The following is a 21,714-nucleotide window of genomic DNA, read 5'->3' as shown; positions in this document are numbered from 1 at the left end:
ATAAAGTTGACAAATAAATGAATGTTTCAGCCTGAACTAAACTGTCCAAAGAATATTTACTATGTATTAGTTAATAAAAGTTTTCTGCTTATGATCGGGTTTACAAAAAAGTGACAAATATTCAATGATAAAAACTCAGTACAAGGATTTATATGAGTGGAAATACACAGACAATAGTAACTATTGCACAGTAGAATTCAATTTTCCAGAGGAATTTAATGCCGATTGCATTGAATATAAGTTAAATGAAGAAAAAACAGCAATTATAGTTACAATACCACAATATGTTCCAATAGTTTGCGGTTTACTCTTTGCAAAAGCTTTAGGAATCGAAGCATCCATAAACAATACAACATATACCTTTAAGATATTAAAAGAAAAGAATGAGCCTTGGCCAATTCTGATCAAAATGATCCATCCTGAGTTCCAAATGGTTGATCCAAAGTCTGCATTCCTTATTTTCCAACAATTAAGTTCTGTTCCCGATGATGAAAATTCACATAAATTAGCTTATCAATTCCTCGAAAATTCTGCACGTGTTGGATACTTATATGCCTTGCAAGTCCTCGGTGGAATATACCTTGATACAGAAAGCCGTGAGAAAGAAGGAATGGCTCTCTTAAAACAAGGAGCTGATCAATACAACGAACCATTATGCTGCTTCCAAGTTGGCCTTCTCTATGCAACACGCTATGGCGACGTCGAAACAGGCATTCAGTACTTAATTCGTTCTGGTGAAGGTGGATATGGTGTTGCTTACTTCACACTTGGACAAATATACTCACCGATATCAAACTTTCAATACGATCATAAAGATGCCAAAAAGGCAATGGAATATTTCAATTTAGTACAAGAAGAACACATATCTCCAGCTCTTCTCACAGAAATGTCTCAATTTTACGAGCAGGGACTTGGTGTAGAGAAGGATTTAAAGAAAGCCGAAGAATTACGTAATAGAGCAAACGATTTACTTCAAAAAATAATGGAAGATGCCAAATCTAAACAACAAGACCTATCAAATGATCAGGAAGTACAACAAGATGTGCAAGTTGCACAAGAGCAACCAAAATCAGAGATTTCTACTGCCCAAACAATCGGATTGGTTGGAGCCGTGTCTGCTTTTGTCGTAGGTTTCGGATACATGGTCTACAAGAGACTATCTAAGTAATTTGATATGTCTTTTCTTTATTTTATCCAAATGATCAAAGTTTTACTAGCATTTCTTATGAATAAAGTATTTGTTATTTTTATTATACATTCTCTGTATAAATTTTAGTATAAAATAGCATAGTAGCATGTATATATGATAGTTGGAGTATTGTTAAATTGTCCGAAATTTTGATAAGTTTCAAATACGATATATAGTATGTTCAAATATATTAGAATTTAATGGTATGCGATGTCATTAACTGAAAACAATGGATATTAAGTGATTGATGAAAATCGATATCAACATTTAAAATTTTCGAGGCTTTTTTGACTGAAAGCAATTGTCTTGGATACCTGGAATGAAGTTCTCCTTGGTGAGTTTCTCCAAATTTTTTCTATTTTAGAGAATGCCAAAGCAATTTTCAAGAATATGATATCGTTTTTTTCAATTCTCGATTTTTTTTGGAAAAATGAGATTAAAAAATTCTAAATTTATAAATTTAGAGAGAAATAAAGCATTTTTATGGTGTTTGAAATCGTCAAACCCTTATTATTTTTGTTATTCTATAATTTATCTTCTCAAATATGTCAATTATGTAGCAGGGTCAATTTATTATTTTCAATGATTTAAAAAGATGCATATTTTCCAAAATTTTAACTCACTTATAGTTTACTATCAAATACACTATATAATTCTATATAGATAACCAACCATTGTTAGTAATATTAAAATATTTCCCGTTAATATTAATGATTTGCTTCACATGATTAGAAACTAAAGTAAACATCTAGAAAGTAGTCAATAACATCATGATTTTATTCAGAGGTAAGTTCAAGATATATATTTCGATTTGCAATTCGATGATAAATTTGAATTAAATGCGTATTAAACTCGCACATTTAGACTTCTCATCATAATCATGTTATCTGTTAGTGACTATTGCTACAGAACAAGCAACATTAGATCTGTATCTCATAATAAAACGGAAGTTAAGCTAAGATATTTGTGATTTTATCACCTGATAGTATGCATAATACTAAACCAGAGTAACTAGTCAATCTGTTGTTTGAAAATAGTTATAAATTTATTATGCCAAAATAGTGCATTGGTTATCATTAGCAATGCGTAAGGTTGCTACAGTTGTAATATTTCGAAAAAATAAAGGTATCAATTTAATGCAAGAAATGATGAGTTGAACATCGAACAATTGGATTTTTGCAATATTAATATTCTTTAGTCCCTAGTATATCATTGTTTCATACTCATAATGTGGATGGATTCCGTTTCGATGATAAGATAAAGCAGAAACAATATACTCAGGTGCCACTTTTTTTTGGATTTTGTCAAAATTTTGAAGGAAAACAAAAAATGAAAGAAGCTCGGGAAGCAGCAGATGAAATCATAAACTTACTAACAAGAAGCAAAGGTACACCTCCAAAACTACAAAACCAAACAATATTAACGATATTAAACGCATCCAAAGAATTATTTATGAAAGAACCAAATATTTTAGAGTTAAGGACACCGATAAATGTCGTAGGAGATATACATGGACAATTTCCTGATCTAATGACTGTTTTTCAAGATGGAGAATTTCCACCAAATTCAAGATATCTATTTTTAGGTGATTACGTTGATAGAGGTACACAATCACTTGAAGTCATATGTTTACTCTTTGCATTAAAAGTACGCTATCCAAATCATATGTTTTTACTCCGCGGAAATCATGAAACTAAAGAAATGACTGAAGAATACGGATTTGCTGTCGAATGTAGTTCAAAACAAAACAAAGCCACTTACATGGAATTTATTAACGTTTTTGATACTCTTCCTCTTGCAGCGTTAATTAATAACTCGTATTTTTGCGTTCATGGAGGATTAACTCCAGATCTTCATGATCTTGAGCAAATTCGAGCACTACCACGACCAACTCAAATACAGGAACATGGGTTCCTTGCAGATCTTGTTTGGTCGGATCCTGCAAAAGATGTAGAAGATTTCGCTCCAAGTGAACGAGGATTAACAGTTAAATGGGGCCAAAAGCCTGCACAGCAGTTTATGGAGGCTAATAACTTAACGAAAATCATCAGAGCTCATCAAATGGCTGAAGAAGGAATTGAATATCCTTTTGCACCAGATTATTCAGTAATTACTGTATTTTCAGCACCATGGTATGCTGGAGAATTCAAAAATAAAGGCGGATTCCTTAAAATAGATAAAAATAATCATATTGATCCAATTATGATTAAACACAATGATAAAGCACCTCCCGTGACATTTGCTCAGTATGTGCCAAATAAAAATGAAGGAAAAGGTAAAGGTAAAGGAGGAAAAGAAGGGAAAAAAGGAAAAAGGAAATAATTAATTTTTTTTAATCGTATTGTTGCTGGATATGTGTGTAACTATGAAAATTGTTGCTACATCAGCATCAGGAACCTTCTTTGCTAGATCTTAAATTTGATTACAAAATAATTAATCAAATTTAACTTGACCTTCGAAAAGTTCGTTTGATCCTTGATATATTTGCCATTTACGGTTATTTTGAACATTACCTTTGCAAAATCCTAGAGAAATATCCTCTCTTTACTTTTAGGAACATATCTCACTTTAAAACTTAAACATTAAGAATAATTGCAGCACAACAATGAATATGTCTTGCCATATTTCAATATTATTTATGAAACAATCTTCAAATATTGAGATACCAAGAAAAATCTCATTATCTGGAGAAGGGCGAAAGAAATTCATTGTGATTATGCATTATTTATCACATACTAACTGTAGTAAGTTGATTTTTAGTTTGTCATCCTAAATAATTTTGCCAATTTTAAATTTGGCTTATTATCAATTTATTTCCTAAGAATTGCATGTATACAAGGTTAAAACATATGCCAGAGGTATTAAATCTATGAAATATCGTTTGTATAATTTATTATTTTACGCATATGAAACAAAGCAAACAAAACATGATAAAAAACAAGATCAGAAAGATTTCTGAGAGATTTGCTCCAAGCAAATTCAAAGAAGATGTAATGAATAAATAATGTTCAATTATTTCGTTTCTTTTGGTTTATCAATCTTTTTACCTGATTTTGCTAATTCTAACAATTACTGAAGTCGAATTTGTTGTTTCTTAATTGATGCCACTTCTAATAGTAGAGCTTTCTTTTGATTTTTAAGTTCAATTGATTCATTTCTTACATTGCTATACTGTTCCCATAATATTTTATATTGATTTTCAAGATCCAATCTTGATTGTGTAACTTCGGGTTCAATTGAGATACTTTTAACATCAATTTGCATTATTTTAGGAACTGCATTAGTACTTGATAATCTTATGCTAGAGTCAAGTTGGTATTGCTGTGCTAACGTTAATTTTTTAGTTTGAGTAGCATTTTTATGCTTCTGATTTGTTGAAGACTTTTGCTGATCATCTAATTCAGAAAGAGGGATCGCATATTTGCTTTTTCTTGAAAGGCTAAATCTTGATTTCAAAAAATATTTTATATTTTTATTTAGCCAATCATTATAATAGCATAATACCTCCTTGTACACAGAAATTAGATTTTCTATATGAGATTTCATCAGATTTCAAGTATATTTTCAAATAGTTCATTTCATATTCAAGATGAAGTAAATATTCATCATGAGCATCCACCAATTGGTAGAGTTCGAAGATTTACTATGCATAGAATACTATTATGCTAATATTAATAATCGACCTTATGATTATTTAAATAGGATACAAGGATCTTAAATTTAAGAAGCATGATTGATTTTTATCATTGTCCTCTTCTTGAGAACTTGAATGAAGTAAATATAAAATTTAGAATTTTTTAAAAACCAGGATATTGAATATGAAACTTATGTAAAGAGTTGATGGTACTTATGGTTAAGACAAATTTCATTATTTCAGACTTCATATCCGATTTCAATTACCGTGTCAACAGTTTAGAGAGAGTTTTTTTTTCCTGATACAGAAAAAAATCTTCATTCTAAAATGGCGACATGGAACGGATTTCCACGAAGTGCCGACGTTTGGAATGCAGAGTTTGCTAAAGTATATGCAAATATAGATAGAATTGTTGAAAGAGTTGTCTGTAACGGAAAAAAAATTGCAGCTATATGTATTGAATTAGATAACTTTCGAAATAAATTAGCAAAACTCACAGGAAATCTCACACCAGATCAAATCATTAAATTATTCGAATTTTTAAAGTGTTGCGCCGCATTCATGGGTATAATTTCAGATTATCAGAAGCACAACTGGCTTAAATTCTTTCTTAGTAATGATTTAAACAGACAATTCAACGATTTGGCAGAGTTATGGACAGTGTGGTCCGAAGTTTCAATGAGTTTTTGTTTTAATTCTTTTGATTCTACAGATACTTTACCTCTAGCACATTCATTAGACTTAATTTCAGAATATCAGATACTTTCTAACATGTTTAATGCAATACCTCCAATGATTAAGAAAACCGTTCTTGCAAAACTTGTCAAAATACGCCAAATCATAGAAGTTAAGCAAATATCTCGCGAAAACTCTGAGACTAATAAAGCAATTCTTAGGCATCGCGACTGGGAAATTACAGATGAAAACATAGCTCAAGGTGGTTACGCTATAGTACACCTTGCGAAGTTACGTGCTACTAATGAGGAGCTTGCCATTAAGGAACTGAAGCCAGCAAACCTCAAACCGCGCACAGTTGGTTATTTGAAGCGAGAAATCGATTCAATGCTCGCTTTAGACCATCCAAACCTTCTTAAATTAGCTGGTGTCACAATTACAGCACCATTTTGTATTGCTACTGGTTTTCTTCCCAACGGAGATCTTTATGAAATCTTGCATGGTAAAAATCAGAAGATGAAAAAGCCAATGCTGCTATCTCAGATCTCCATTGATGTTGCCCGTGGCTTAGAATACGTTCATGCTAACCATATGGTCCACAGAGACTTGAAACCACCGAATATCTTGATGGACAAGAATTGGCGAGCTGTTATTTGCGATTTCGGTCTTGCCAGATACATCGGACCCAACATGACATGCGAATTAGGCACTGCCCAGTGGATGGCTCCTGAATTATTTTCTGGAGACGGATCATATGACACTTGTGTCGATGTTTACGCTTACGGCATTCTTTTATGGGAGCTATTTACACAACAGATGCCTTATACTCAGATGAGACTTCTCCAAATCGCTGTTGGCGTTTTGAAAGAAAAAATGCGACCACAATTTCCTCCAAACTCCGATCCAATATACAAGAATCTCATTCAGAGCTGCTGGGCACACAAGAAATCAGCTCGTCCCACCATGAAAGACGTCAGAACCCTCTTAGAAACAGGCGAATACGTTGTTCCTGGTACAAATAAAGCAGAATTTAAGAAATGGATTGAAGAAACAGCTCCTGTTCACAAAGCTGTCATGGAAAGATACTATCGCGAGAAACATGACAAGACAACATTAGTCAAAGATCTTCTTTCCGCTTCCGCAATTGATCCAAAAGTCCAAAACACGATGCAACAGATGATTGAAGCAAATATCATTGGAGAAGATGTTTTAGACAAAGTTGTTTATTTAATAGAAATGGCCAGTAACACTGTTGTCCAAGACTTAGCCAAACAAATTATCTTTTTAATGATAGAAAAGAAAGAAATCTCCGCAGATAGATTGGCTTTGGCTTTGCTTAAAGTTTGGAATATTTATCCTGAATTTGTTGTTGATTGCATCAGAAAACTCGCTCCTAATATCACAAAACGTGAAGAAATTCTCAAGCAAGTCTTAGTTATGTCTCAACCTCCTGTAATGGTTGACATGGTCACTTTAATCGCCACGGAACAACATGTTGGCTTAGTCTTTAAATATCTTGACAAAGCACATGTTATTCCTGTTTTATCATCATTTATTGAGTCATTTGGTCCAACAGCCGCGATGCTTCCTGCTTCTGTTACATCTATCACAGCCATTATATTGATGTTGAGATCTGTTCTTCAGAAGAAAATGCTACAATTGCTAGATATCCCTGCAACAGAACAAATGGAAAAGAACATCGTAAGTGTCACTCAAAAACTCAATAACAATACGTGGGCGAATAACGACAAAGATGCTAATGAATGCATAAGAATGTTAGCTCCAATGATGAGGATTGCAGGTCCTGGATTGGGAACTTTGGATATCTTGAAATCAGGAGCTGTTTATCCAAGAATTGCTGAAGTAATTTGTGGCTTGCAATTGTGGAATCCGATTTTCGGAGCATTTGCAACAAATAACAATGAACTTCTTCAAGCATCAATAGAGCTAATACACGTATTACCATTAGCACCAGCCATTTATCAACAGGGTTGGCAGTTCATGGTTTCAAACTACAAACAAACGAAAAACCAGTTTGTGTTGTCTTTCATCAAAGAAGTTTTACAGAAAGATCAACAATTTGACGTCTCTTCTTTGATCTGCGCTTTGTTTAACAGTGTCGGAGAGAATACAAAGAAGGATGTCGAAATGATACAGTTCATCTTGTCCATCAATTTCGAACAACACAATTTCCAAATGACAAGAGAATTTACTGACACTTTTGTAGCATTAATGAAAAGTGACGATTACAATGTTCCTGTTGGTCTTTCTATTTTTGTTTTGCAGTATATCGATCGATGTGGAATATCCGGTTTAGATGATGAAATATTTGGTGCTTGTATGTCATTCCTTTATAATCGAAAACCTCCATTTGAAGCTGCAGTTCCAATTTTGCAAATTTTGTTAGTTGCAACAAGTTCACAGGACCATGCAGCTTTTCTGATTAAGAATGGATTCGCTGACTATCTCGCAGAGTTGCCTATTCTTTATCCAAATGAACCAAAAGTATCTTCAATCCTTCCTCAATTCGTTGAAGGATTAAAGAAATCATGTAAGTGAATTATTTTTTTAATATTTTTTTTTGTATGATAATATAAATAAAATTATTCGAAAAAAACATTGTAGTTTTTACATTAATAACATACACTTTAGTAATTTTACTTTAGAAACAACAAAGATAGACTTTTGCATACCAAATGGTTCTTTAAGTAGTATAAATTCATAATTTAGTCGAATTAGTAGCATTTACAACTTATTTCGGCGTTTACAGCTTAATTCACAAACTCTATCTTTATGCTTATTCTCAACTAGACTCAGAATTTCAAGGAAAAATAAAGAAATTTCTCAAAATTATCAATAATTAACAATAAATATTAAAGCAAGAGATGAACATTATGAAACAATTTTATTATTTTTTTGATCAAAGATGTTGTAATACGATTACATTTTCTGATTGAATTGCAGTTTTCTTTGAAAATTTACACTTTTCCGACGCTTTGTCAGGGGCGCGAAGCGACCCAAAAATGTCGGAAAAGTGTAATTCTCAGGTATATGATTATTTTTGCTTTTAATGCCGAACAGCATTTGAATCAAAAATAATCGTATGTCTGAGAATTTATATTTTGCATCCAATAAGATCTAAAAACTTTTAAATCATTGAATGATTATGATAATATATAATATTGTCAGAGAACAATTTTACGGTTTTTAAGATTTTTTAGTTTTTCTGAATCAATTTTCAATTCCTGAATGCCCTGGGATAAATCGAAATATAAGCTTGGTTTTAGTGAATCAGAAATAGGCAAAGATTCTCAGATTAAATACCGGCCAACAGAAGATAGCACAGATTATAAAACAATACATGTTCCATGGATAGTTGTTGAATATATATTAGAGATCAAAAAGAGAGAATTCGACTGTTTCTACACCGAAGAGAGGCTCGATAAAGGGAATAATTTGGAAAAATTACGTTACTACGTTGCCCAATATTTTTTTAAGAAAAGATGCAAATCCACTTGCTATTTGTTCCCAGCATTTTGGTGCCAACTGGAGTTTCTTCTTTCCTCCTTTATTTGCAAGTTATGGGAGAGCATTAGTTCTGTTCCTTGTCTTTACAGGAAGAATTGTAGTTAAATGGGAGTGGGTTAACTCAGTTCGTCACACCATTGTGGATCTTCTTGATCACTTTGGAGAGAATTTTCCTCTTAGTTTCGACAAAGTCGATAGTGTTTATTCAGGACTCGTTAGTGTTGGACGGGAAGTTCCTCATGTTAAAAGTTATCCTGAGGGACTGCTCCGATGTCAAAAAAGGCTTTATGATTTTTGTTGGGATGTACACTTACAAATAGTCTCCAATATCATAAAGACAAATTCGGATTACTTGATTCTAGAATTCTAATTCTTTGTGGATAAAATAGACTTTCTAATAGAAAACAAGTTATTTCATAATTTCGTAAAATAATTTGCTTGAACTTGTTCCTTTGTTCTACCTATAACACAGGAATATTCAACATTGAGGGAAATCACTAAAAACGACATTGCAATGCGACCTCTATTATTTCTCAATATTTATGCGACAAACACAAAATAAATTTAATGGAACAATAATACACAGCTATTTAGCGCTTATTTTTTGTATATTTATTCCATCACCAGATAAAATCTTGTGAGGAAAATTTTTTGCCGGTTTAAAAATTCTCTCCATGTTTATTAACTCTTATTCCATTGATCCTGGAATGGGTCTTTTTCCACCAACTGTGTTTGGAGCCACTACACGCTTGGTGGTTAAAATTATAAACAATAGTGATAAACTTTTGCGATATGAATGGAGGCAATTTTCATCTGAAGAGCAAGAAAATACCTTATTTTCCGGTTTAGATGATTTATCACCACAGTATCGACAAAACAAAGCAGAAAATCTTGTTTTTAAATCAAAAATTTTCAAATTCGAAAATTCAAGTTCGGAAATTTGGCCTAAAAGATACCAACAAGTCATTGTTTCGTTTACACCAATGCAAAAAGAACAAGTTAATGAAACCGCATACCTTTATAATATAGATACAAAAGAAAGGATTCCATTCCCTCTTCAAGGATCAGGAATTCCACCTCATGCAGAGATAAATTTAGAATCTATCAATGCTGGTCATATCAGTTTTGACAAATCCTACGAATATGAAATATTATTAAGAAATAACGGAATGATACCTTTCGACTATGAAATAAATGATTACAAAGACAGACAGATCGGTTTTGAATTCAATCCAGATCGCGGAAGTCTAAATGTTGGACAAACAATACCAATACACATCAATGTAATTGCAAATCATATTGGACTTTTTAATGAGATATTTAATATATCAATTATAGGTGCAGAATACATGTCTCCATCACTTGTGATAAGAGGACGCGTTATTGGACCAACATTTGACATTTCTCCAAAAACAATAAATTTTGGAACAGTTTCTTTTGGATTTTTATATACACAAACACTTGAAATCACAAATGATAGTGAAATACCATTTAATTATGACCTTGCAATCCACCAAGATCCAACTTTTGATCTTCGAGAAATTTCGATTTTACCAAACCATGGAACAGTTCAAGGATTCGCAAAACAGAAGCTGAAACTAGAATTTCTACCAAACACACTTCGCAATTACGATCTTTCTCTCCAACTTACAAGTCCAGAATACGAAAAAGTCCTTCAAACAATTCCAATAAAAGCTGAATGTATTTGTCCTGAAGTTTCAATTATTAAACCAGAGATTGATGTTGGCCAAGTGTTTATTAACAAGAGAACACCATTAACTGTTAAAATATGCAACAGAACAGGCTTCCCGGCCAAATATGAGTTCATTGAACCAACAGATCCAACAATTTTGGAAGCAAATTTCGAAATAGAAAAGCGAACAGGAGACATTCCAGCAATGAAGCTTACAGAAGTAAAGTTCTATATTACTCCTAAAATAATAGGCAGTATACATTTAGTAAGATTCATTAAGATACTAGGAAGTAACATGAATCCTTTATCATTTTATGTAAACGCAAATTCGATTGGTCCAATAATCAATTATGCAGAAAAAGAAATTGATTTTGGAATCCAAAATGTTTTGATTGAAAATAATCATGAAATTGTGTTCGAAAACAAAAGCGCTATATCTGCAGATTATAAAGTACAAGTCAGAGGAAGATGCTTTTCAATAAATGAATATGAAGGTTCAATTCCTCCAAACTCTTCACATTCATTTAATGTTGTTGCAAAATTAACTGATGCACAATTATTTACAGGAGAATTTTATATCATTATTGAACATTTAACTCCTATAACTATTCCTATGAAAGCAAGAGGAAAAGGATCTCCAATCATTTCATCGATTGACATGAACAAAATTGATTTTGGATATTCTTTTGTTGATGATATTGTTTCCAAAAGTTTTGTTTTGACAAATTTTGGAACAAAACCATTAGAAGTTAAATGGGATTCTAGAAGAACAAACAGAAGAGATCTTAAACTTTCTATTGAACCAGATATTAAAGTTATATATCCCAACGAAAAGATTCCTTATACTATTTCTTTGACATCAAATATTCCAAATGAATTCAACATCAAAGCTGTTTGTTCTCAATTATCTTCAAAGAAAACATTAGAAATATTTAATACAGAACTTTGTGGAAAGTTTATTTGTCATTCATTATCATTCTCCAAGAACGCAATGTACTTCAATTATGTTCACGATGCTATTCAAGAAGAAACATTAAATAACAATGACATGAAACCATCAAAATCTTTGTTAATGGCAATGTATCAAACAAACACAGTAATGAACAAAGGTGAATTGCCATTAGATATATACATTGAATGCCAAGAACCTTTCTCGGTTAGTCCAAATAGATTAAACACACAACCTGGACAAAGTTATGATATTGATGTGATTTTTGATCCAAGTTTTAAGGAAGATTTCAGTTCCGAAACAATTACTCAAACAATGAACTTCATTATTGAGAACAATCCACATACATTTACTGTTGACTTGATAGCAAACATGATGTTCCCTAATTTATCATTCGATTTCCCTCAAAACAAAGAAATTGATTTCGGATTATTGCTGAAAAATACTGAAGGACAAAAATCATATAAAATGAAGAATACAAGTAAAGTTGACGTTGAATATGAATGGACTTTATTGTATGACGACAATGATATTGATATATCTACCGTGTTCGATATCTGTCCTATAAGAGGAACATTAAAACCAAATGAAACAGTCAATATAAATGTTTCTTTTTACTCAAAAGTGTCAGAAACAAAATCAGATTTCCAAATCAATGCAGTTTGTCACGTAATTGGTGGTCCTGATTATGTTTTCAAACTGATGGGAAGAAGTGCTGATATAGATTACAAAGTCAATCCCACAGAAATTGATTTTGGAGATAGAAGCTACATAGACAATTTGACTAGTATTGTAATAATAGAAAATACAAGTCAAGTTAATCTTCCTTTCCATGTTAAAACTCCTTATAGATCCGGTTTTAGCCAGTTCGTTGTTGAACCATCAAATGGAGTATTAAGTCCTGGAGAAATGAAGACTTTAAACGTTTCTTTAGTTGCAGGAGTTCCTTTACAATTAAAAGAATGTTTTAATATTTGTTTTGATGAATTCCAAGAGGTTGAAATACAAGTTCAAGTCAACTCTTTCATTTTTCAACTTCAAACTAATATTCCAAGAGCTAGTGATGATCCTTTATACCAGATCTTCATGAAAAAACCAAGAAGAAATGTATTCAAAATCCTCCAAGCTAATGAAATATCAAGAGAACATTATTCAAACATAGAATATGATATGATGAAAGATAGATTATTAGAAAAAGTTCCAAAAACAAGATCAGTTGTTCAAAAGCATGGATTAAAAACATTCCAAGGCAGATACAACTCAAAGTTTGTTATTGATATGGGAACAATTATTTTAGGAGATTCAAAAGAGATGTCTTTTGATTTCAATTCAATTGTTCCTTTTCCAATTTCTTTTGAAATTTTTGATTCAAACTTAATTGATACCGGATTTTATGTGAAACAAACTAATTTCACAAATATAAGCAAGGATGATGGATTCAGTGTTGCATTTGGATTTGATACAAAGAAGAGAAAGGATGACAAAACAGATGATGTTATTTATGATGTTCCTTTAGTTTTTAATGATGAATCGGCTTATTTGATTCAAATAAAAGCAAAATTAGAGAGTCCAGCATTGGAATTTTCAACGAATCATTTAGATTTCGAACAGACAATTATTGGTCAGAAGAGAATCAAATCTGTTCAAATAAGGAATAACAATGCTTTGCCAATTGATTTCACGATTTCTCCTTGTGAATCTCCATCAATTATTCATAAACTTAGGAAAGAAGATAATCCATTTAAATGCTCAACAACAACTTGTTCTTTACCACCAAATAATTTCATTAATATTAATGTAACATTCTCACCTACACAAGAAAAGAATTATTCAATGCAATTCCCAATTACAATCAAACACAGTTCACAAACAATGTATTTAACAGTTAAAGGAAGTGGATCTCAATTAAAACTTGTTTTTGATCCACCAGAATTATGTTTCCAGCCAACGAAACCTTTCTCTGATAAACTATTCATGGACTTCAAGATGATCAATCCAACAAATAGTCCAATAACTGTATACTCAAATCAATTTGATTTCCAAATGTTGTATGAACAAGTAATGGCTGGAAAAAGTACAATGTTGACTGTGAATTCAACAGAATCCAATTTAATTTTAGAATCAAACAAAGATGTTGTAAGTAATTTCGCTGTTTGTATCATAGTACATGGAGTTACAAAGAGTGGAAAAACAACATGCGCAAAGAGAATTGCTAAATATCTTGGCTTGGAAATCCTTGATTTACAAGAATTATTCATGGGAAAACAAACTCAAGGAGAATGTGTTGAAATTCTCACAGAAAGACTTAAACAAAAGAAATATATCAAAGGCTTCATTGTTGATGGATTAAACGGTATGCCAGATCCACAAGAAACAGATCAATTTCTTGCCCAAACTCTTAAACACAAAGGAGTTTTAGATGAAATTGCAAAAGATCCATTCATTGCATTTCCTCATAATTTTCAAACTGGTTATGAACAAACATTGAGTTTGTTGCTTAGTTGTTTAACAGGACATTTTGTTTTTGGCGTTTTCCTGCAAGCATCAGATGCTGATATTAACTTGCATGAAATTGATTTCAACTCTGAAATCCAATATAACGAGCAAGTGATGAAAAATCAAGATCTTGAGAGATACTTAAATATGGATGAAGAAGAGTATTCACAACTAACTAAGATAGAACAAATTGTTGCTGATAGGTACAGAACTGAATACAGAATGAAGTTCTTGCCTCCAAAAGAAATAAAGCCTCAGCCAACTAAAGCACAAATTAAATCAAATGCTTCAAAATCAAACCTCAAATCAGGATCAAGAGCTTCTTTGAAATCACAAAAATCAACAGCAAGTTTGAAAGGTTTGAACGCAATTAAAAGTAGAACGAGACTGAAATTAGGTGAAAAAGAAAAAATTAACCATGTTTATAATTTCACTCTCGGTACAATTGCTCAAAGAATAAATGAAGATTGCGATCAATACCATGCAATTGATCCTTTAAGTTACAGAAAAGGAGATGAAATCGTTGAGGTTACTTATCCTCATAAAGGAAACTGCCTTTTGATAAATACAGGCGAAACTCCTTATCAAAACGAAAAGTCATGGAAATCTTTCATCCCTGATTTAGACAAATTAAGATTAAGGATATTAGTTAACTTGTTACAGCCAATGAGATTAATTGTTCCTAGTATGGATCCAGATGAAAAAATGCCTCATCTTGAAATACCTCCAAGTAATTTCGGAATTTGGAATGATGAAGCTCCAGCAATTCCTCAACAAACTCCGAAACCTCCTCCACCACAGAACTTAAAGAAGGCAAGAATGTCTAGAAGAGAAAAGAGAATTGAGTCAGAACTAAGCGCTAATAAATCAGAAGATGAAGCCGCTTTGTTTGAAGATTACAATTTAATTAGATATACAAAGAGATGGGAAATAAATCCAGGAGAAAGTGTTTCATTAAAGGCATATTTCAATGGAGTTCTCGAAGGCGAATACATTGACATTCTAAGGTTTTCAATCTTAGATGCAGCTAATAACATTTTCTCTTTGCCAATGAAAGCGAACGTTACTTCTCCTGATATAGATAGAGATCCAACATCTTTGTTCTCGAAAGTTGTTCCGAAATTAGGATTGAAAACAAAAAGTTCATTCATTTCGAGTTTGAATGAATTTCATTTTGGTCCAATAAATCCTTCCTTAGTTAAGCCAGGATCAAAAGGATTCAAACCTGCTTACAATGAGATTTTAACAATAAAGAACAACTCACCAATGGAGACAATTATTATGCCATACATCTCTTCAAATGCTCCGAAAAATACTTGGTTTGTTGAAACAAAAGAATTCACAATACAACCAAATGAAAAATATCAATATAAAATTGGTTTCAATCCAATGAATATTGAGTTATACAAGGCAACAATTTCATTCTTCATTAAAGACAATCCAAAGCCTTTGATCACACATTTCGTTGCAGATGTAACAAATCCAACAATTGAACCTTCTGTTCAAGTTTTAGATTTCGAAAAATTGTTGCCAAAACAAGAAAGAAATTTGACTTTAGAGCTTCGAAATAATGGAAAAATACCTTGCTACTTCAAGTTTAAGAATATCAAACAAATAGGAAATCAATTTCAGTTCTCTTGCAAAGAAGGATTGATTCCATTAAAAGGAACTTTCAAAGTCGATATCAAATTTTCTTCTCCAAAACCAATAATAGTCAAAAAGACTTTGATTATTGATGTTTATGATGAGAAACAGACAAAAGTTGCTAATAACTATAACATTGGTATTAATGCCGAGACATTCGATACATCCTTTGATTTAATTTATCCTAAAGGAATGTCAATGTTAGATTTTAATGTCATCAAATGTAATGAGAGCAAAAATTTAGTTTGCACACTCAAAAACAAAGGAAAATATCCATTACATTATAAATTTGACTTAAATAAGAACTTCCCTTACTTGAAGATCTCTCATTTGGAAGGAACAATCTCTCCATCAGAGAAACCTCTCGCAGTAACATTTACTTTTTCTGCAAAGAAAATTGTCAAATTTGAAAACAAAAAAGTTTTGAATTTGATTGTTTGCGATGAAGATTTGAAGGAAAAGCAAAATGTCATGCCAATTATTTTGCATGCAGAAACAACAAACTCTTTGTACGAGATTTCTCCAACGAATATTTTGGACTTTGGACCCTGTATAATTAATACTCCTGCACAAAAATCATTTACAATCAAAAATGTCGGTCATTTTCCATTCGAGTTTGAAATTCACCAAGTAATACCAGAAGAAAATAATGACGATGCTGAAAAGCAAAGCACAGGTTCAAGGAGATCAGCAAGGAGTAATAAAGGAAAGCAAAAACCAAAAGTTAACAAACCAGCGAAAACGAAACAACAAATGCCGAAAAAGAATAAAAAAGGAAACCAAAAGATCCAATATGGTCCATTCTTATTATCTACTTGGTGGGGAATTATTAATCCAAATCAAACAGCAACAATTACTGTTGACTTCGTGAATTCTCTTCCTGTTTGTCATTCAATAAATTTGCTTCTAAAAATCACGGATTGCCCAGTTCAAGATGAGAATGGAATTCCTTACACAATCAAGTCAGAATGTTTCATTCCAACAATAGAAACAGAAGACTTCGAACAGATCTTCAAAGGCCAGAGATTGTGCTTGAGAGGTGATTTGCTTGATAATGATTGTACAGCATTTCTTGAAGATGAAAAATGTTTGCATTTCGCAGCTTTGAGAGTTAAATCAGAGAGTACAGTACCAGTTTCGATAATAAATATACAACAAGTTCCTGTTTCAGTTGATTTTACTCTCTCAGAGCCAAAAGGTTTCAAAATTGACAATGCGAAATTGGAAATTCCTGAAAAAGAAGAAGCAATTTTGAATGTTACTTTTTGTCCAAATGAAAGCGGAACTTTTACATCAATTCTTCAAGGTGTTGTGAAAGCATATGGAAAGGATCCTCCACAGACAATGAGAATCATGCTGGAAGGCAAAGGATCCCTTCCTTTGATTGAGTTTGTTGATGCGAAATCGAAATCTTATAGTTTCGGAAGAACTTTGGTCGGAACACAAAAAGAACATAAAGTTGCGATAGCCAACAGATCTCTTATTGATAGTAATGTTACATTCCATGTTTCACCTAATCCAGATTTCATATTGGAAGGATTAGAAGCAACGAAGCCAATTAATTTAAGACCAAATGAAATTTTCAATTTCACTGTCATATTTAGACCAGAAAGATCGAAACATTCAAGCATTTCTGTACAAGCTAAAGTATTTGGAAACATTTCATCTAATTTGTCAATGGATTACGATGGAGAAGGATTAATAGAAGATTTAATTTTGGACGGAAATGATATAGAAAATGATTCATTAACTTTTGATGATGTAGTTGCAGGAACTAAATGTACAAAGAAGTTCATAATGAAAAACGTCTGCGAGAAAGATATCAGATATCAATGGAGTTGCCAGTCGCAGAATGATTTCATTATTGTTCCTTCTTGTGGTCATCTTTTCTCCAAAAATTCAATCGAAGTTTTTGTTACTTATCAATCAGACAAACCAACAAAATTGAACACAAAAATGACTTGTTCATGGAGTTATATAAAGCTTGAGAAGAAAGAGGCATGGAATGATTCGATGAAGGAGAGCAAGATGATAATTGATGATGCAGTAATTGTCGTTCAACCTCCTAAAGAAGCGAGAAGATCCGCAAGAAGAAAAGGAGGTATACAAAGACAATCTTCAAAGAATCTTCCTGTTGTCAAGTCATTCACATCAAAGAGAGTTGTTGTAACTAAACCAGAGCCAGCATTCACATATGATGGTCCTAAACAAAAAGATATTGTTCTTAAGTTGATTGCTACTTCCGATGTCATCAAAACAAACATCTCAGTTAATGGTGATAAATCAGTTAATTCACTCAATTTCGCCCCAACAATGATGTTTGAATCGAGAAGAACTCCAATAGAAATCAACAACCAGAGCAAAATCGCTGTTAGATATATGTGGAAAGTCATCAATTATTCGACAATGGATGGTGAAAAACGTTGTCCGTTTTCTGTTGATCCATATACAGGAATTATTCCTTCAAACACTGTTAAATCATTTGATGTTGTGTTTAGTCCAACCGCTGTTGATGATTGCAGTTGCGACATTTGCGTAGTTTTCGGTGATGAAGCAATAGAAACCTTTGAAAAGATGAGTCATGATGATTTACAGTTTATAAATGTGACGGGATTAAGCCGAAGACCAATTTGTCATTTCGATGTTAAACAGAGCGATTATCTTAATAGAAGGCATCCAGATTATACATATCATTTGCCAGAAGATGTCAAAGTTGTTGAAGTTTCAAGTAAAGAAGTTGGCGAAAAGGCTCAATTGAAATTTGGAATAATGAACACTACAAACATGATGTACGAAAGCTATTGGCATTTGGTATCTGGTCAGGACGCAATTTCATGTGAAACACCAATTCAAATCATTTCTTCTAATAGAAGATATGAAATGATCTTTGATTTTACACCAACAAGTGTCAAAACTATTGAAACTCTTTGGGAGTTTAAAGTGCCTCAACACAATGTTTGTGTGCCATTCCTCATTGTTGGAAAGGTTATTCCTCAATAATTTTATTTATATTTTTTATATATTATATAATAGAGTTGCGATATTATTATATTTGTTTTTTATGTTTTAAAATATTTGTATTTATTATATTTAATAGTTTTAAGGATACAGGATTGACGTGGTGTTTAGTAAATCATCCAACCTCCTGAATGATAATAAACATCTTCAAGAAATTTGGTAAACTCATTTTGATATTATCACTGCATGAAAAGTATCAATTTTATCTGCACAATACAGGGAAATCCTTTCATTATTCTGTTTTGTTCTAATATTTTATTCCTGGACATTTGAGTTCTCTTCTGTTTGCTGATAATAACAATTTTGCTTATCATGTTCAGTTATCATATTTATCTCAGTTAATATTGTTCATATTTAGATGTAGAATGTCATTAAGGAGTCTATTAATGCTGCCCATCAATCATATATGTTTAAACAAAGGTATTCCAGTTAAAAGTAAGTTATTCTACATGATAATTTTTCTTTATGAACAACTTCATGTGAGTTTTTGTTTAAATATGGTTAACCAGTTTTCTGCAAGATAGACTAATCTCAAGCAACTTATCAGTGCATATACAAGCGGCTCATAGTCTTAGAAGTATATAATCTATCAGATTTAAGATGCCTATACATCAAAAAACGGAATGCTAAAAATTAAATATTTTGTAAAAATGTAAATTCCAGAAATTTATCGCTCTGTTTACAATTTTTCGCCAACGCTCTTTAGCATGATTACGTCAAGAATATAATAAAAAATTTTCGATAACGATTGAAATTTTTGTAAATAGAAAAATTCATAATGACCGAAGAAAAACCAATAGATCGTTCTCAACTTAAATGTTTTCGCGATCTTGAAACACTAACTGGTAGACCACTTAATCCTAATAGGCGACCAAGGACCGCTCGCTTTCCTAAAATTCCAGCGAGAGATAATGCACGTTATTTTAATGCTTATCCTACAATTACCCCCGTACAAAACCATGCACCTATCCCTAGAACAAAGATATCACGAACATATCAAATTTCTAGAAAATCAGCATTAAAAATTAAAGGATACCGTCATGAGTTTCAATTGATCTTCAACGGCAATCAAATGTATCATGCAAAGATCAAACCGTACCAAGATTCACACGTAATTGGAATTTCAGAAGGTTCTGAATCTCATATTAAAAGCGACCATTTTGAAGCCGTTCTTCTACATGCAAATTCATTTTGCGATTTCTCTTTGAGGAAGGAGAATCAATTTGGTGACGAACTCATGACTCTTACTTTCAGAAAAGATCCAAAAGTCAAAATTCACCCCAGAGTATTAACGGTATTCTTTAACAAGCGACCACCTTCAGTACCTGAGAGATTGGAGACAGTAGATCCAATTGCTACTGATGATTTTAGATGGGAGGTCGAATTAAATTCAGACAGCGTTGTGGCATCCATCAAAAATTGTAGATTAGAGGATAGCGAACATAGCTATTACATAATTATTAGGAAAGTCGAAGATGATCTGTTGGAAGTTGAGACAACCCTTAATGTTACAGCACTTCACGCTTTTGCTTTAGGAATAGGATCGTTTTTGTGCAAAATGTGAAATTTTTGTTCATAAAACCATGTTGTATTTTTTTTATCGAAATATTTTCTAAATTCTTTCTTTATTCAGTAAAATCACAATTGAAATCACTATAATATAGATCTGCATTGCACAGTCACATGTTTTTCTTTGAATTATCTATTGATAAATTTTATTTCTATTTGATATTCTATGTAACTTGTAAAACATATGTTATTAAGGTTTTAATTTTGCGGTGAACCAATATGTACTATCCAAACACTTGATTCATTACTTTCGATAAATATAAGAATAAAAGTCCCCAGATAAATGCATTGATCAACCTTAGCGACACTGCATCCTTTATGCGGATATATTTCCTTTAATTGAAAAAGAAATAAAAAATTAAATATTATTTTTTTGAAAAGATGGGAAAAACATTAGTGAGATATGTAATAATTTTCATATTTTTGGAATAAAATCAAATAATATCGAAATATTTTTATTATCACATGACAGATCTGATGGTTATAAATAATTTTGAGCTTAATCATCTTTCTTGCTTGCTGCACGACGTGAGACAGACTCAGTGTTATTCCTAGAAAGAACTTCTTCGCGAGCTGGAGATTCCTCAATCTGCCACTCTCCTTCGTTAGAAGGTTCTGGCTCTGGTTGCTGAGTAACAGATTCTGTATTTGTAGTGGAAGGAGCGCTTGGTGTATAATTTGATGTTGATGTTTGAGGTTTTGGTGCTGGACGAGTTTCGTCTTCTGGAGCTTCGTGATATTTTGCATGGAATCTACCCATACCTTCATCATCTGCTGGAGGGCAAATCAACTTCATCATCCATCGACCGACTTTACCAATTGTTGAATAATTTTCGGCTTGTGCAGCTTTCCACAAAGCATCATATATTTTACCTGTTTCCTCATCAAAAGGAAAGGCTCCTGGCATTTGAACGCGACTTGGTTTTTTCCATAAAGCTTGTTTAAGGGATTCTAACTGATTTAAACACTTGCAATATTCGCAAATGGTTTCTAGAGAATGCTGCGAATCTGGATTTATATTTAATGTGGTGTAAATATCATAAAAATTCATCAAATGGAGTTATTAGATTGTCACTTTTCAAAGTTTTTTATTTTTTGGCCGCAAAAAGTGCCATCTGACGTCAAATGAGATTTTAGTTTATTCTGATATCGCATTCCGAAATATATAGAAGGCAATTGATATTAGATGATAATCCTGACGAAAACTTTCTTAAAGTATATCATCTCCGGATTAACGAAATGAAATCACGAAACTTTATCCGCTATGGCGATCTTCAGCTTGTTATGTAAAATAAGACTTTTATGTATACTAATGAAAT

At 32.3% G+C, this 21,714-nt stretch overlaps 7 protein-coding genes across 7 annotated transcripts; 5 read left to right on the top strand and 2 right to left on the bottom strand.

Moving 5' to 3' along the window:
• Positions 1-124: 124 nt before the first annotated feature.
• TVAGG3_0588360 (tetratricopeptide repeat domain domain-containing protein) lies at positions 125-1,224 on the top strand (the record flags this gene model as incomplete). Its single annotated transcript, XM_001322114.1, has 1 exon — positions 125-1,168. One exon carries the CDS (start codon positions 125-127, stop codon positions 1,166-1,168), a length of 1,044 nt encoding a protein of 347 aa, XP_001322149.1.
• Positions 1,225-2,506: 1,282 nt separating this feature from the next.
• TVAGG3_0588350 (phosphoprotein phosphatase protein) lies at positions 2,507-3,971 on the top strand (the record flags this gene model as incomplete). Its single annotated transcript, XM_001322113.1, has 1 exon — positions 2,519-3,511. The coding sequence occupies one exon, from the start codon at positions 2,519-2,521 to the stop codon at positions 3,509-3,511; it is 993 nt and encodes a 330-aa protein (XP_001322148.1).
• A 287-nt stretch (positions 3,972-4,258) lies between these two features.
• On the bottom strand, positions 4,259-4,735 carry TVAGG3_0588340 (uncharacterized protein; the record flags this gene model as incomplete). The annotated part of the gene is made up of 1 exon (XM_001322112.1): positions 4,259-4,735. One exon carries the CDS (start codon positions 4,733-4,735, stop codon positions 4,259-4,261), a length of 477 nt encoding a protein of 158 aa, XP_001322147.1.
• Positions 4,736-5,131: 396 nt separating this feature from the next.
• On the top strand, positions 5,132-8,171 carry TVAGG3_0588330 (protein kinase protein; the record flags this gene model as incomplete). Its single annotated transcript, XM_001322111.1, has 1 exon — positions 5,151-8,057. The coding sequence occupies one exon, from the start codon at positions 5,151-5,153 to the stop codon at positions 8,055-8,057; it is 2,907 nt and encodes a 968-aa protein (XP_001322146.1).
• A 1,562-nt stretch (positions 8,172-9,733) lies between these two features.
• TVAGG3_0588320 (deleted in lung and esophageal cancer 1 (DLEC1) family) lies at positions 9,734-18,808 on the top strand (the record flags this gene model as incomplete). Its single annotated transcript, XM_001322110.1, has 1 exon — positions 9,734-18,808. The coding sequence occupies one exon, from the start codon at positions 9,734-9,736 to the stop codon at positions 18,806-18,808; it is 9,075 nt and encodes a 3,024-aa protein (XP_001322145.1).
• Positions 18,809-19,592: 784 nt separating this feature from the next.
• On the top strand, positions 19,593-20,422 carry TVAGG3_0588310 (uncharacterized protein; the record flags this gene model as incomplete). Its single annotated transcript, XM_001322109.2, has 1 exon — positions 19,605-20,390. The coding sequence occupies one exon, from the start codon at positions 19,605-19,607 to the stop codon at positions 20,388-20,390; it is 786 nt and encodes a 261-aa protein (XP_001322144.1).
• Positions 20,423-20,894: 472 nt separating this feature from the next.
• On the bottom strand, positions 20,895-21,446 carry TVAGG3_0588300 (uncharacterized protein; the record flags this gene model as incomplete). The annotated part of the gene is made up of 1 exon (XM_001322108.1): positions 20,895-21,446. The coding sequence occupies one exon, from the start codon at positions 21,444-21,446 to the stop codon at positions 20,895-20,897; it is 552 nt and encodes a 183-aa protein (XP_001322143.1).
• Between the last annotated feature and the right edge of the window lie 268 nt (positions 21,447-21,714).

This window comes from Trichomonas vaginalis, chromosome II (genome assembly GCF_026262505.1).
Source record: "Trichomonas vaginalis G3 chromosome II, whole genome shotgun sequence".
In the NCBI taxonomy this organism is placed as follows: domain Eukaryota; phylum Parabasalia; order Trichomonadida; family Trichomonadidae; genus Trichomonas; species Trichomonas vaginalis.
This window is presented reverse-complemented; position numbering and strand designations above follow the sequence as displayed.